The 15741-nt window shown below is 42.2% G+C and overlaps 1 protein-coding gene across 2 annotated transcripts in view; it reads left to right on the forward strand.

The window, feature by feature from the left end:
* Positions 1-15741, forward strand: part of DAAM2 (dishevelled associated activator of morphogenesis 2) — a 189675-nt gene that overhangs the window by 155777 nt on the left and 18157 nt on the right. For both annotated transcript variants that reach the window (XM_074144494.1, XM_074144492.1), the window contains exons 17-22: positions 1023-1129; positions 9995-10079; positions 11806-11912; positions 12627-12715; positions 13476-13644; positions 15414-15521. In XM_074144494.1, coding sequence (XP_074000595.1) covers positions 1023-1129; positions 9995-10079; positions 11806-11912; positions 12627-12715; positions 13476-13644; positions 15414-15521 — 665 coding nt within the window. The remainder of the gene's footprint in view (positions 1-1022; positions 1130-9994; positions 10080-11805; positions 11913-12626; positions 12716-13475; positions 13645-15413; positions 15522-15741) is intronic.

Raw genomic sequence — 15741 nt, forward strand, 5'->3', positions numbered from 1 at the left:
CTCAAAATAGCAAGGCATGAGAATATGGATATCATGGAAGGGCATTTTTGAAGAGGTTCCAGCAGCAGTTAGCTGGGAAAATAAAAACTGTCCTGTTTCCAATTCCCTCTTCTCTGTTGGTAACTAGAGAGCTATTATCCAGGATTAACACCTTTTATCATTACTTCTACTTCCCATTAAGGAGTGGTATTAAAAGATAATCAAAGTAACTACAGAAAACCAGTCTCTGGAAGTGAAACAAAGGTCATGGCTCTGGTGTGTAGGCAAGACTAGGAGACAGAGGCTTCTGGACTGTCAGACTGGGTTTGCAAATAGTTTCTCTCTGTATATTGTGACAAACGTTTTGGATGGGGATTTTCCAGGCTTTTTGCAGGTGATAAGTTCGGCAACGGGGATATACAGAGAACCTTGAAAAAGGGCAGTTTCTATAGGATTAAAGGTATTAATTAATTTGAAAAAGAGAGGCTGGTTCAGATGTAGATGTTGACCATTTAGTAAGATATATTTAGTAAGATAAGTGTCATCTTGCAGTTTGTCTCTCTCATATAATACATATTGGTCTGGTCCAGTAGCAGTGTTAAGACACGATGGAAGGATTTTTCCTGATTGTGCTCCAGCCTTTCAAGAGTAGTGTATCCCCTGCAGGAGGCATCTGCTGAAGGACATGCTGTGACACCAGTGGGCATTACCATAATGTGTGCAATTTCCCTGTCGTGCCACTTTTGCACAATAACATAATAATAATAACATACCTGTTGGTAGAGTGAGATCAATAGGTCAGAATCAGGTCCAGTATTTGGAACCAACGACGATCTTATAGGTGGTAATGAATGACTTCTGTTTGTCTAGTAATACAGGACCTTCCTACCTGTTTTCTGCCCTTCCTGTTTCTGTTTCTCACATGTGGGTGGATTTTCCCAGATTGGGATGGGTTTTGTTCATTACAGTCAGCTAAGTCTATCAGTCTTGGGTGAGAAATATGATACTGATTGTTTTCCCCTCTCCTTTTGAATTACATGCAGAAAGAGATGGGTTCAACAGAAGACCTTTACCTCTCCACACGAAAGGTGAAAGAGCTCTCTGTGATTGACGGCCGGAGGGCCCAGAATTGTGTCATTCTCCTTTCCAAGTAAGTGTGCTGAGCCTTAGCTCACAGGGTATCCTGTGGTCAACGTAGAGGCAAGAGGGGATGGAATTAAGCAAAAGGGTATGCTTCTTTTCTCAGCTAGACCTGCTGTCTAATACCAGCAGAACTTCAGAGAAACCTCTCCTACTGTGTCATAAAAGCACATCTCTCTGAAGTGTTAGCTCGCTTAATAAATGTGCACACACACATTTTCTGCATTAAATAGACATACACACCAAAACGTTTCTGAAGACTCAACACCAGAAAACTATCAGTACTCACAGGCAAATGAAAGCGGCTCATTGGCAGTCCTTGCACTTCACTGTAAGTGATGTGTTCCCCATGCTCAGTGTATGTGTATTTGTCTCTGTTCTGTATGGTTTTTTTCTAAATGTTGCTCTGAGCATCTCCCTGGAACTACAGCAGAGCTGAGAGTGGTGCTCATCTTTGTTATTTTTGACTCTTGGTGAGAACAGTTAATGTAAAAAGAGATATTCAAGAATTAAGTCTTCTATTTGTAAATTAGGTTTTGGAAGCCAGGAGTTGCCTGCTCCTGAAGTGATTCTAATGCCTTCAAATGCTGTGACACCAGGTCCCTTAATATGCTTTTCATGCCTTTCTACCAACATGAGTACTGGGCTGAGTGTCTCTCACTAAACATCAAATTTGTACAGACACTGATCCACCTGAGAAAGTTGCCTTTCCTGCTAGTGAAGGGACAGCAGGGCTGGAGACAGATCCTAGGAAAGCTGTGGCAGTATTGAGCAATGGAACTGTTTCATTGATCAGTAGAAAGTGCGGGTTCATATGGATGTGATTGCTCATCTGCTCTAGCAAACTAACAGTTAAAAAAGTTGCAGCCAGACCACCAGGACTGGAGTGAGTTCTTTCCATTGCTCCCATGGAGACTCTCATTATGCTACTTATGTGGCATTAGCCTCCATGTCAGCAGGACCCCCACCATCCAAACCAGCGATGAGGGAAGGCTTACATTTCTCTCTCTGCAGCAGTTGCCAACGTGTGGCTTTGCTGGTGTTGGCAGCTGGCTGCAGGCTGGAGCAGAGGAATGGGGAGGCACAGGGGCAGCAGGATTTTCATGCTGTTTGACAGACCTGCAGAAGTGTGTCTGGGGTTCAGATTAACAAATGTGAGCACGTGGAACATTTCCTAGAAAGGGTAACGTAATGTGTGCAGGTGGCTGGGCTGAGAAGGATGCAGGAAGGTGGTCCATTACTTGGTATGACACTAGATATTTGTTTGTAAAAATCTTCTATCTCCAAAACAAAAGCAGTGTGGATGGCAGCAGTACAAGTTTTTCACCATTTACCTCTGCTACTGTGCAAATCTGGCCCATTCTTACCTGAGAGAAATCCACTCTAAACGGTGAGAGAGAAGGGACAGTCTGTGGTTTGTCTGTACTTCTGCTGCCTCCAGCAAAGTGGCATTGAAGCATGAACCTTGTACTTTAGGGTACACAGCATCTGTTTGCTTCAGGTGTGCCATGAAGCCAGTACACCTCAAGTTGCTAGTCTGGACTTAAAACAGAGGTGAAAAGCTTTGGTTTGTGACTGGCAACTTCTCCACTACGAAATACCCTGATCTTATTGTCAGCTGGCCTGACACAGATGATAGAGATTTGGAGACTGAGCTTGCTGTCCCTAAGGAGCCTGAAGTTTGCATTGTGCCGCATTAACTTCACTGTGCTATGCAATGGGAAACACCAGTCATCAGGGCTATCACTGGCTTAGATCATTTAATGTTTGTAATAGATAGTGTTACACCCAGGATATCAGAAATATCTTACAGCTTGGCCCAGAATTGCTATTCCTCCACAAACTTCCCTTTTAAAGGCAACTAGAAAAACAAAATTGTTTCGGAACTAAAATGGCACCTCTACATTCATGCCTTTTTCTGCTCTTTGTGCTTATATGGTTCTATTATTAAAGACAGCAATTGGGAGGATTGGCTGCAGACAGTAATTGAAAGAGGTTTATGACCCCTTTGCAGTTTTTTTCATTTCCCTGTTTCTTCCTCCGTTAGGTTAAGCCCTTATGGAGAGACACTCCTAGCTAAATCATCCCTGGCCCTTGCTGCTCCTGCAGCGCACTTTGCACATGTGTGTGTGGGGGTGTGCACACACGTGCAGTGAGAGGGGATTTAAAACTGGTGACAAACAAAGAGAGTTTCTGCAACCCTGAGCTTCAGCCCCAGCTTTCAGGTTGCTACAGTGTCTGCCAACAGCTGTTTCCAATTGACTCTTACTGTGCATATATCCCTGTAGTTTATTCCCCCTTTGTTTACACTAAACTGTCCTGTCCTTTAAAGTAAAATAGCTGCATGGGTTGGGTTTTCTTTCCCTCCACTACTCAAATGTTTTTGTTTTACTAACACTGTGTTAAAAGGGGTCAGGCAGAGCTCATATTTCATATGGTCCAACAAGCCAAAACCTAGCTAGAGTGAGAAATAGATGTCTCTTACTTTCTTTTGCAGTGAGACCAGAGCATGGTAGACTGAAACGAGATGAAAATTGAATTGCTAGCTGATTTTTGCTGACAGTTAACAGAATCGTAAGCCTTCCTCCCCATTCTCATCTCTGTTTTTGTAAAAAAGCTCTATTTCAACTACTTGATAGCAGCATCTTTCGGTTTTCCTGCAGTGGAAGGATGTAATTGTCCTGGTTTAATGGAATCTGATGGATCCAAAACAAAGCTCTGTCCCATAGGCCAACTGTAAAGGTTTGAATAGGCACAGCATCAGTTTATCTCACAATATTTCCAGTAGGCCATAATTCAACCAGGACCTATCTGTCTGTGGTGAGTCCAGACACCCACCAGCTTCAAATCTGGCTTTCTTAATGGTGTTTCCAACATAAAGTTATTTCTGTCACACTGGAAATCTGCTGTCCTTCATGAATTTCCTGACGTCTTCAATTTCTACCAGGCTGGAGATTTACTGTCAGGCTTGTGTGGTCTGGAAGAGTCATGCTAGATCCCTGTGTTTCCCTGCTTTCACCTAGCAGCTGGAAATTTCTCTGACCTCTCTCGCCAGTATGGCTTCTCTCTGCCTCCTTTACTTTAGTAATAGGTAGTATTTTTGCTGCCGTAATGCTTTTGTTGTACCATATCTCTAAATGTTCTTGTAGAACATTAAATCATCCTTAGAGAACATGCCTAAGGCATGTATCTCTTACTGCCTTTCTCTGTGAAATGCTCTGGAGACGTCCAGTTCTATGAGACACATTGCTCAGAAGGCAGCTGAACATATACTTATGGAACTTTTTTGTGCCAGATATTTTGCATGAATTCCAGCAAAATAATTATGTCAGTGTTCTTCTGAGATGTGTTTGTTATTCCTGTGGCCCAGCTAGTCAGCAGCAAACCTCTCAAGAGGCTGGAAACGGTACGGGTGCTAGCAAAATACTATAAAACTAGTAGTAGCAGAAGGCAGAATCCGACTATACAAAAATAGTTTTAAATGCGAATATGACAGTAGCTAGATGCTAGCAGGCAGCTTCACCAAATGTTTGTGGCTTTCGTGATTGTCGATTCAAATATCTGTGAATAAGGGAGAGGAAAAGGGACTCATGCAGTATTTCCAACCAGAATACTAAAGAGACCAAGTATTTTTCTCACATAGCTGTGCCTCCTCAGTGCTTCTAAACCCTTTCAGTTCAGACATTAAGAGAACAAGCTATTCAGCCAATGTCAGTCTCCATGTACTGCCTCTGCTGTGTCCTCAGTCCCCGTGTGCCTTTCTGTATTGCCATGTGACAATACAGTGTTCACCCCTATTTCAAGGTAGATTCCAAGCAGTATGGTATTTTTTGGTACAGATAATATCTTGATACAGAAACAGCTCATTGGACTTAGCAGTTCAGTTCCTCAGTGTGCTGTCTTAAAAAATACTAGGCAAATAAACAATGCCTCTTGGGATCCTGGAGACATGTTCTGTTTTTAAGTTAGGTCCACAATAAATGGCTTTACCTGCTATTCTGAGTATCATAAACCCTAAGGTTAAACTGAGCATGTCAGTCAGTGCCATCCTGTCTTAGATCACAACTAGGAACCAGTAGGTAAGGTTGTGATAAAAGATGAACCACTGTGTCATCAATATGTCACTGGAATTTGGAGATTCCCAAGTTTGGTCCTGCTTTGCTCTGTTTGGTTCAGAAAGACAGCCATCCCCAGATCCTTCTTGGTAGGAAATTGAGAGTATTTGAATGCAAAATAGCTTGGTCATTCATGAGCTTTTGCGGAAGGGAAGGGAAGGGAAGGGAAGGGAAGGGAAGGGAAGGGAAGGGAAGGGAAGGGAAGGGAAGGGAAGGGAAGGGAAGGGAAGGGAAGGGAAGGGAAGGGAAGGGAAGGGAAGGGAAGGGGCTAATTCTTTATGCACTTGGCAGAATACTTTCACTGTGAAGTGGTGAAAAGGCACTGATGGATTTTTTCCCAACTTGTTGATATAATGGTGTAAGATGTACCTAGTAAAATATCCCAACTGTTGTCCCCAAAAGGTTAAGGCACTGTCTTCTTCACTGATGAGATGAGTTGGCAGCTGAGATAAGAGGATGTGAAAAGAGTGGCTGCACCTTTCTGTCTTCTGTGTGAACCTGCAGTTATACCAGCCTGGCACCTGAGCACTTCTGAGAATGAGGAAACATCTCCTTTTCCTGCCTTTATGGGGTAGTGACAATGACTATTCCCAAAACATAGATATTTATCAGCCTGTAGATTGGCAGTTGTACAGAGCCTTAGGAGAGCTCAGGAGCTAGAGAAGGCTTATGTCCCAGTCACAAAGTTTGGGGGTAAATTGACTACTAGCCTGTGTGAAGTGAGTTGTGAAGAAGTCTGCCATCAGTAGCAGCTAAGCTTTGGGTGAGCTACACAAACTGGCCTTAGGATGCAGCTAAGTATCAGTCAGTGCCTCTCACTGTCACAGCTACTACTGCTGGCATCTTTTGGAAGCACTGTGGTTCAGTTTAGTTTGAAGTAGAAAATGACTGTGATATGTGATAATCAGGCCCCTTCTCCAATAAAATGGAAGAGTGGGATTGTGATCCCTGTGGTATGGGAGCTTAATGTAGCTGCAGTGAAACTTGGGGTTCTCTGCTAGTAGGCAAGCATGCTTCTTTCTCAAAAGCTAAGCAAGATCTAAGCCCATGAAGTAACTCACTTTTTCCTCTGGGGGGGAGATGGTTAATGAGCAACAAGTATTCTGTTTTCATCCATGGGAGGGAGGAATGAATGGGGGAGGTTACTGTGAGTTAAATCAATGGGTATATTTAAGGAGGAAAAATGAGCGAGCACTGGATGTCTGTAAGGGAAGTTGATGTAAAACTGCAACATGTCTCCCAGGCATGTTCAAGAGTCAGGCTGCTGGCTTGCTCCAAGAGGACGAAACAATAAACCACTTGATGTTTGCAATTGAAGCTGGTGTTAAATCAGCCGAGGTGTCCTGGGGAGATTAGTGATGAATTACTCTGCAGAGTCAATAGAGATTATTTATGAAGCCAGAGGGGATAGAGGGAGGCAGGCTAAGTACCATATCAGAAGTTATTTGGTACTTGTTGAGCTTTAACATTGCTTGAAGATGACTCAAGCAGTTGGACTTCCATACGCTGCCACCAGATGTAATGGGTGAGGGAAGAAGGAGGGAGGATTCTCAGTAAAGATCCTTTTCCCTCCTCATCTGACCACTTTCAGGCTGCTGTTGAACAAAAATAGTCAATATCTGCACTGTGAATGAATGTGCTGCAGCTGAGGAAAGGGGCACTGTGTTTTCTTTTGGTCAAATTTACTTCCTGAGTCCTGATGCCAGGATCTGTGAATTGGTGAAGTGTCAGGGAGAGAGAATACAGCTTGAATCATATGCTGTTCCGAATTGAGTTGTCTCCAGCAGCTGGAGGAAGAGTGCCTGTATCTGCAAAGCTTGTAAGAAAGTCATTGCAGACTCTCTGATAGATAGTGAAATGTAATTTCTCTAGTGTAAATTTTTGGGCCATAATTCCACTTTAATTTGCTGTCTGTCCCATATGAGTTTTAGGCTCTGAGGGATGCCTCTATTCAGTTCTAAATGGAAAGATTTTACGCATCTGCTTTACGTTCCTCTTTAATCAGTTCACCTGTTTCTGTTTAAAAGCAGCACATCTGTTTCACATTACCACTGCCCATCTTTAAGATCTACTGCATGGCTGGGCATGAGTTTTGAAAATACAAGAAGAATCACTTGATTAACAATTCTTAGGCCAGTTATTCAGCCAGTTTTCAAGTGGGAAGATCCTTGTTTTGTGCTGTTGATGCTTACAACTCTTGAAATCATCCTGCCCTATAAGAGGAACAAGCCCACTGTGGAAGAGTAAGATTCTTTTGCTGTAAATCCTTCTGTACTTGTAATTGGATTGGTAATAATCTAGAATGCACACCTGCAGGCACTGCAGCCCCGTTACAGGCCTGTAAGTGGGTAACTTAAACTGCTTCTCAGCAGGGGGCTGGCATGCTTTCTCCTTCTCTCTACTGTGGGCTAAACCATTCAAGCCAGATGTTTTTCTACTGATGGCAGGGCACAGAATCATCCAAGAAATCAAAGTGTTTATATAACTGTTCTTGGGGCTCTCAATTGTTTTTGAACAGAAGATATTTTCAAGTGTATTTAGTGCTGATGAATAGCAGCAGAAGAGTTTGAAGTCCTCAGGCTCCTGGATAGAACAGCAAGATCAGTAATAATGTGCTACACCTTCTGTTGAGTTGATGTACCTCAGACCTGTCTGTTTGGTCCTGTTTACTGCATCCTCAAACACACAGAGAAGTACTTGCACTGTGTAATGGGGTGGTCAGTGTAGTGATTGCTCGAGTTATTTGTATGGAAAAAACATGAAACTCGCCCTCATTCTTCTTATCTTCAGTGAAAGTGGCAACAAAAAAACCCCCACCCTGGCATTCATGGGTTGGCTTGTTGTGTCCCCTCTGACAGACTGTGTGCCAGTGTCACAAGGCAAAGCTCATTTGTGGACTCCAGATTCTGGGAAATGTAAAGGTGCTCTGTAAAGTAAAAATAACCAACAAAATGTAGCACTTCAAAAACTGCAGGCACCAAATTGTCTGGGCGTGTGTGTATGTGTTTGCTAGGAGCCAGGCCCACGCCCACTAATATGCTTCTCAGCCCTCATATGGTCACAAGGTTTGATAAGTTCAGAGTCACACCATGGACTTTACAATTCATGATTATTAAAAGCCGAAAGAAACCCTTTGGTGTTCAGATTGAGACTGTAGAGCTTTATGCAGAACCCCATGTACTGAGGTTTTTTGTTTTGATCCTGAGTCAAACTGATGACCTAAAGTAAAAAGTTTCCAGCCTTTTCATTGTAAAACTTTGAATCCTTATATCTCATCCAAGAGTGGCCCAATTATGTAGCTTTTCTGGAAATTCAGTAGCTTTATCTTACTTGGTTGGTATCAGTTTGCCCTCCTTGTCAAAAGCAGACACGATGACCAGCTAGGAACCGAGTGAGAGCAATTAGTTCAGAGGTGTAATATTTAAAAGCTTTTGAATGTCTGCTGACTCATATTTTAGTTTCCAGCTGTTGGTTATATTGGGCAACATTAAAATGTTTTAAGTTTCTTAGATTTAGTAATATTTCCTGTCTGTAAAAATAAAACTCTTTCTTTTGCTTTTACCTAGTTCCAAAAATATGATTCTATCCAAATGGCAATAGCAATGTGAAATTTCAACATGGAATTTCTTAGCACTGAAGGCAAAAACATTCTCCCTCATGCATCATCCTGTCTCTCATTTATATTTGCATTTTCTCTTTCTGCTGTTAATTAATTATATTGATTGTAGAAAGTCCATGGAGACTACAGACTTCACTCCTCAAATATTTCTTTTCACACTTTCCTGTTTCAGTCCCAAAACTGAGATTTTTCTTGTGGATAGCCTTTCCTTTATGGTTCATTTGGTCCTCCCGTACTCTCCTGAAATGACTGATGGGGGTGTTATGGCTTGGGGATGGTGGGGTAGAATTTGTCACTTGTGCATTTCTTTGTTGACATCTACACTGAGAACCATCAAGTTCATTTCATGTAATCTATCAAACAGCCTCTCAGTAATCACAAATTTTGACTCCTACTGCTCTGTCCTGGATTTCAAGTGGAGATCTTGAGGTTTTTTAATTGATTCTGTGTTTTGTTGTAAATGATGACCCCTACTCATTTCACACAGATGGACAGGATTAGGTGGGAAGCAGAGTGTAATTTTAATACCTCAAATAATATTAATAAGCTTTTGTTTTCAGAGTTTGTTTCATATTGGATATGAAAAACATGGATACATGGATGCTTTCAATTCCTTCTTCAGCTGTGACTGCTAATAGAGTGAACTTACCAAGCACAACCAGTCTTCTTACAAGAAGCCCTTTTCTCAGAGCTGTCAGGGAAAGATCAGTCTCATTGCTTGTTACTCTGGGAGATGCTTTAATATTCACAAGCTGTGGTGTTACATGGGCTGACAGTCACAATTCACATGGATTTGAGGGGTTTTACTGTAGCAAAAGAACTTGATGAGGGAGGTATCTGATATGGGGGAAGTTGGAAGCACTTTTGATCTATAAGGACCTGATTGTTCTTAATCCTCATCTAATTTTTGATGTGTGTTTCGTTAGCTGAGCAGGATAAAAATATACGATCTATAAAATCTCTGCCTTTGGAACTGATACATTCATCTTACTGAATACTGTAGAATAGCTTCTACTTCATAGTAGAACTTCCCATGGTTCTTTTGTGCCTTTTTAGTGCAGCTTTTCAGGCTTTCTACTTTCTGAACCGTCAGAATCACTTAAGCTTTGCACTAATGGTACAATGTTGATATTGTTGAAAGGCTGAAGCTGTCAAATGAAGAAATCAGACAAGCAATCTTGAAGATGGATGAACAAGAAGACCTAGCGAAAGATATGCTTGAGCAGGTGAGAAAGATTACAGTCAAATATATCTTATTCTTAAGTCCCTCACTGCCTTTCACCTGAAGTGAGTGGGTATATGTACTGGCTCTGCTGGTATGTGCGCAGACCTGAACTTGGCCCTGTCGTGTCAGCAGAGCTGTACATGGGAGCATGAGAAAAGTATGTTTCCCAATGTTGTCAGATATTTCTCCCTCATGTAACTCTATTTGTATCAGGTTGATTTCATAACAGTTTTCTCTTCTTCATCCAAAATATGCATGATTACCGTTGATATGAAGTTTCCTTCCATGGCCTCTCTTCTCACCTGTGACTTTCCCATAATTTTTCCCATCTCGTCTTTATACTGCTAATTTTTTGTTGTTGTTCTTTCCTCTTTCTTTTCTTTTTCTTGATCTCCCTTCTCTGCCTACAGCCTTTCCATTGGGAAATGCTGTGAACCAGGCCATACAGATCAATGGTTAGAGCCGGAACTGGAAGTGATCTCGCATGTGTTTAGTCGTTTAGATGCGGTGTTGGGGGATATGGTATAGGGGAGAACTTTGTAGTGTAGGGTTGATGGTCGGACTCGATGATCCCAAAGGTCTTTTCCAACCTGAATGATTCCATGATTCTATGATTCTAACTAGAACGGTTAGAAAGGGAGTCAGGGCCTTCTGTCCCCTGCAGTTGGTTCACTGTGTAACTTGTGTGGAAAAAAACAAAACAAAACAAAACCCAACAATTAAACTGCCATTGCCCAATTTCCTCCATTTATAGAGGGTGAAAGATGACGTTTCGACCAAAGATGCATATGATGAAATTTCTTAGGAGTGCACAAAATGTTACAATTCTGAACTGCCTGACAAATGCGATTCCTCCTTTGTGTGCAGTCACAGTGTTTAATTGTGTACAAAAAGCTTTTCCATTTTGGAAATTTATAGCCTACTTGTCCTGTTATCTGAATGTTCACAGCTGCTCTAGAAGTCACTGCAAGCTTCTGATGCTCCACACCTTTGAATATCACCTATTTGAGAAGTGGGATAAATTATTATACAGTGGTAAAAAGCGAAGCGCTTGATATGCCTTGTGAGCAGTTTTTGTGGGTGTGCACTGAGGCTTGTGCATGGCAATATTTTAAGCACACTAAAGCACAACTACCACCAGATATGTCAAAAATCTGTCAAAGTATGAGCTTCTAAGGTCAGCATATGAATAGCAGCCAGTGTCACACAAACATCCAGTCACTTAGTTATTGTTTATTGTTTCAGCAGAGTAGGGCAGACCCAAGAGAGAGATAGATGAGGCTTTGTGTGTGCTCCAGGGTAGGCACGATGGGTACTTCACACTGAGCGGGACACATCCTGCTCTTGTTTGCACCAATCTAAGCTGCAAATAATGCTGTGGGAATGAGAGTTCTCTCTGTACTTCCCCTTGGGTAAGTTGCAGTAGCACTTGGCATTTTGGATTTAGAAATGGGAAATTCCCCATAGAATTAAACATTAATCTAATGGGGTCAGCGAGGGATAAAGACAGAACAGCAAGCAAAGGTTTAAAAAGGTCAGTTTTGTAGCCACAGCTGCACTTTTTTGAAGTTACGGTCACACGGCTGAGTCAATGTAATGCTTCCCCATGGTAGCAAAAAATCTGAGGGCCCTCTCTGTCTCCACCAAGGTTTCCTTGTGCCTCTCTTTCCCTCTCTCTTTTTTCTGGATCTCTCATCTCGGTGTTTGGTTTGTGTCTGTCACTCTAGCTGCTGAAGTTTGTTCCTGAAAAGAGTGATACCGACCTGTTGGAGGAGCATAAACATGAAATTGAGCGTATGGCCCGGGCGGATCGTTTCCTCTTTGAAATGAGCAGGTCTGTTTGATACATTATGGGAAAGTGCACTGAGGGCTTCTTGGAAGCAGCTGTAATTGTTATTGAAAATGGATCATCTGGCACTGAGGGGGAATGTGCAAGAGATTGCAGGCCAGCATTATACCCCGCATTTGCCAGAAGCCCACAAATGTTACAAATGTTTCCGTTCGTTACAGTAACTTTTTATTGATGATGAGCACTCTCCGTGCTGTCATTTAAGGACCAGTCCCCTGATGGCAAGCAGAAATCTGCCTCCTCTGCCTGAAGTTGTTCACTTAAAAAGGAATTCAGATCCAGCTATCAGATGTAGGGTAGCCAGGGGTCAGGATTTCATATTAGATCCCTTTTTCCATTCAGCTATCCCATCTCCTCATCCTTCTTTCTTGTTTCAACTTTGCTACAACCCCAATCAGGATTAACATCTTGTTCTGCTAGTTGAGATGCAGACAGCATCTCCCATGAACCATATTTTGAGAGTAATGGGAATTCTTCCAGCTTCTTTTCAGTTGTGATCAAAACATGCCTTAAGGTCCTCCATTTTCATAACAAGGTTGATTATGTAGCGTTAGAGGTTTGAACCATGTCCATAATCCCATGCATAGGCCTTGTGGGACTCAACATCCAACCATTAGATTATGTGGGCAGCACACTGGCCTGGGGGGCTTCAAAATACGGCTGCAGTTCAGTGTTGGCTTTCCTCTACCCTTCGTGCAGGATTGACCACTATCAGCAGCGGCTGCAAGCATTATTCTTTAAGAAGAAGTTTCCAGAGAGGCTGGCAGAAGCAAAACCAAAAGTGGAAGGTATGGTTACAGCTTTTGCTAAGAGTTGGGTAGAGGGGCAGGGAAAGTCAAGAGAGGCGTGTCTTCAAAGGAGGTGCTGTTACATGCGTGCTGTGGTCGTAGAGCCAGTGACTCCAAGTCATGTCGTGTGCTAAGAAATGAATTCTGTCTGGCACTCTTCTTGCACCCGTTGACTTAATAAAGTCTGTTCCATGATTGTCATGCTGTAAAGATGACCTGACAGACGTCACAGTGTGCTACCAGGCTGTGCTGAGCTGAGCTGCCAAAACCTTTCTGTGCAAGGCCTTCCTTTCTCAGCCTGGAGTCCTTTGCACCTTCCCTCTCCATGGGGCAGTTAGAAAAGGTGCCTCAGGATGGTGGCGTCCTGGGAATGGGTAACTTGCAAGGAGGGGGCGTGTATGGCTTCAGTGCCGCATCCATGGTTATCACAGAGGAGAGATGTGTGTATTCTACTCTGCATTTCCAGGTGAGCTCAAGCCTTCGCTGGCTATGGTTTTAGAGTGTGAGGTCCAAGAGAACAGCCTTGCCTTCTGATTTCAGAGGAGCATCCTACAGGCTAGATGTAGTGCATCTTCCTTCCAGTTGTCCTGGTTCTGAGCATGTGGGTGCGGGAAGGACAGTACAAACACAGACTGTGTTGCAGCATTTGCTGGGCAATAGTCAGATGGGCATTTTAGGGTACTTCAAATTATGGGCCCAAGCATGTTAAAACCACCACTGTGCAATAACCTGTAATGTTTTTTTTTTCTCTCTTTTCAAGCCATTCTTCTGGCATCCAAAGAACTCATCCGAAGCAAGCGTTTGAGGCAACTCCTGGAGGTAGTTCTGGCCTTTGGAAATTATATGAACAAGGGCCAAAGGGGAAGTGCTTATGGCTTCAAAGTCTCCAGCCTGAACAAAATTGCAGACACCAAATCCAGCATAGACAGGTAGGCTTAGAAGGCTGTGAATGAGTTAGTTACTGTGTTGCTGCGTTTCTTATCATAGTAATGAAAGTGGGTTTTATTTGTTTTTAGCCCTGTAGACCATTTAAAATGATGTCTTATTTGGCATTTAAGTAGTGCTTTTCACTCTAAAAGATCCTGCAGCAGTTGAGACCACCTATTAAAACAGCACTCAAATTCTGCTGTTTCTTTGGGTAATGCACATCTGTTGTTGGATTGTTTCTGCAACACTATGCAAAGATGACAAAATGTAGTATTTCACAAATAACTGCAATAAGTTTGGGGGGGAGGAGAATTTCTATGGAATTTGCCCTTTATACCAAAGTGTTATGGCCATGGTTATGCAAAAAAGAAATCACAAAAAACTCTGACCACAGTTTTATGTCTCCTGTGAAACATGGCATATGTTTCTGATGCAGGACTGTCATAAACTGGCGCTCTACCTACAGCAGTAATGGAACCAGAAGGTGTGGCTCAGAGAGACTGAGCCTGGCTGTATCTAGAGTAGTTAATGAAAATAGCTGGTTTGGGGAAGGTGGAGCTTACTGTTCATGGACATGGGCTGCAGGTCTTTATAGTGCTACCCCATGTTTTGCCCCACATCCCCATACTGGTTCTGGAAATTAATCCAGCTGTGACTGGGGAGAGAATACCACTTTTGGGCTCCAGCAGCACTAAGGTTTTCCTTGGAGATCTCCTATACTGGTTCTTACGAACTTGCATCTTCCTTGACTTGTGAGACCTACTGAGACCATAGTTGTGGTGAAATGACTTCAAACTGTGGCAGAATGAATAAGGGCAGTTAGAAGCCATAGGAAATTCATCCCTACCTAACGGAGTTTGAACTAACAGAGTTCTGTTTTGACTACCACGATGTCCTTTCTGTATTCCAAGGCTAACACTTGTGTAGCCAGTGTTGAAAATTTTTTTGCCTTAATGTAGCTTAGCTTGATTTTCCATGTATTAAATGTCCTGTGCATATTCTGTTGTCTCACCAGTCCCCAGCTCCCAGGCTCTAGTCTGTGTGAAGCAGTGGCCATCTGCTGTCTTGCCTGTCAGTTAACCACATAACACCCACTGCGAGTAGCTGTTATGGCTGGCTGTTCTCTCCATGTCCAAAATTCATCATTTTCTTAAACCTTCTCCTGCATCTCTAATACATCTCATTTCTACTCACTCCTACTTGAGCTGCCATTGCTTTTGTGGTAGTGAGCCTGACCACTACTCAGAAGTATAGCTCTTTCATTACTGTAGGAGTTTTCTTTGCAGCTTCTTCAATCTTCAAGAACCTTTTCCTCATCTTAGTTAACTCTTAGGTTTTTTCCATATTGCCTCTGAGAACAATTAACTTCTCCCTTACAAGTTAATGTCACTTCAGTACTATTAGATTTTATTCTCGGAAGTATCTGGGGTCAAATAGTGTCCTGTGTTACACAATTTTCTTTTCTGTTACACCATCTACACAGATGAATGGAAGGATGCTGATGCTTCCAGAATAAATCCAGGCAAAATATATTGCTTGAGGTTTTAGGAAGGATGTTCATAAAGGACTAATTCATTTCAGTCTGTGATACTTTTTTTTTTTTCAATAACAGAGCTTCTAACTGCAGATACATTGTTCGTTTTGTTCATTCAAAGCTCATTTCCTACCTAAATATTTTTCACTGATATGTCACAATCCTCCCACCATCCTTTTGCTTCTCACCATCATCTTCCTTCTCATTTCTCCCCTTTTTTTTTTTTTTTTATTTTAGGAACATTACACTGCTGCACTACTTAATTATGATCTTTGAAAAGAATTATCCAGATATCCTAGATATTCAGTCTGAGTTGCAGCATCTTCCAGAAGCAGCAAAAGTCAAGTAAGTCCAGTGCTATTGCTTGTTCTCTGAGCTAGAGTTCCCAGTGATTTCAGTTAACTTAATGATCAGTTTTTTAGTTGCTGTCTTCTAAACTCATGGCCAGACTAGCAGCTGAAATGCCTTTGCTCACATCCTTGATGTTATTCAGATGTACATCAACAGATAATTTTGGTCCAAAAACATTTGTGGATAATGAAATTGACAGCTTTACTCAGATACA

The sequence above is a fragment of the Numenius arquata genome, chromosome 2, assembly GCF_964106895.1.
Source record: "Numenius arquata chromosome 2, bNumArq3.hap1.1, whole genome shotgun sequence".
In the NCBI taxonomy this organism is placed as follows: Eukaryota; Metazoa; Chordata; class Aves; order Charadriiformes; family Scolopacidae; genus Numenius; species Numenius arquata.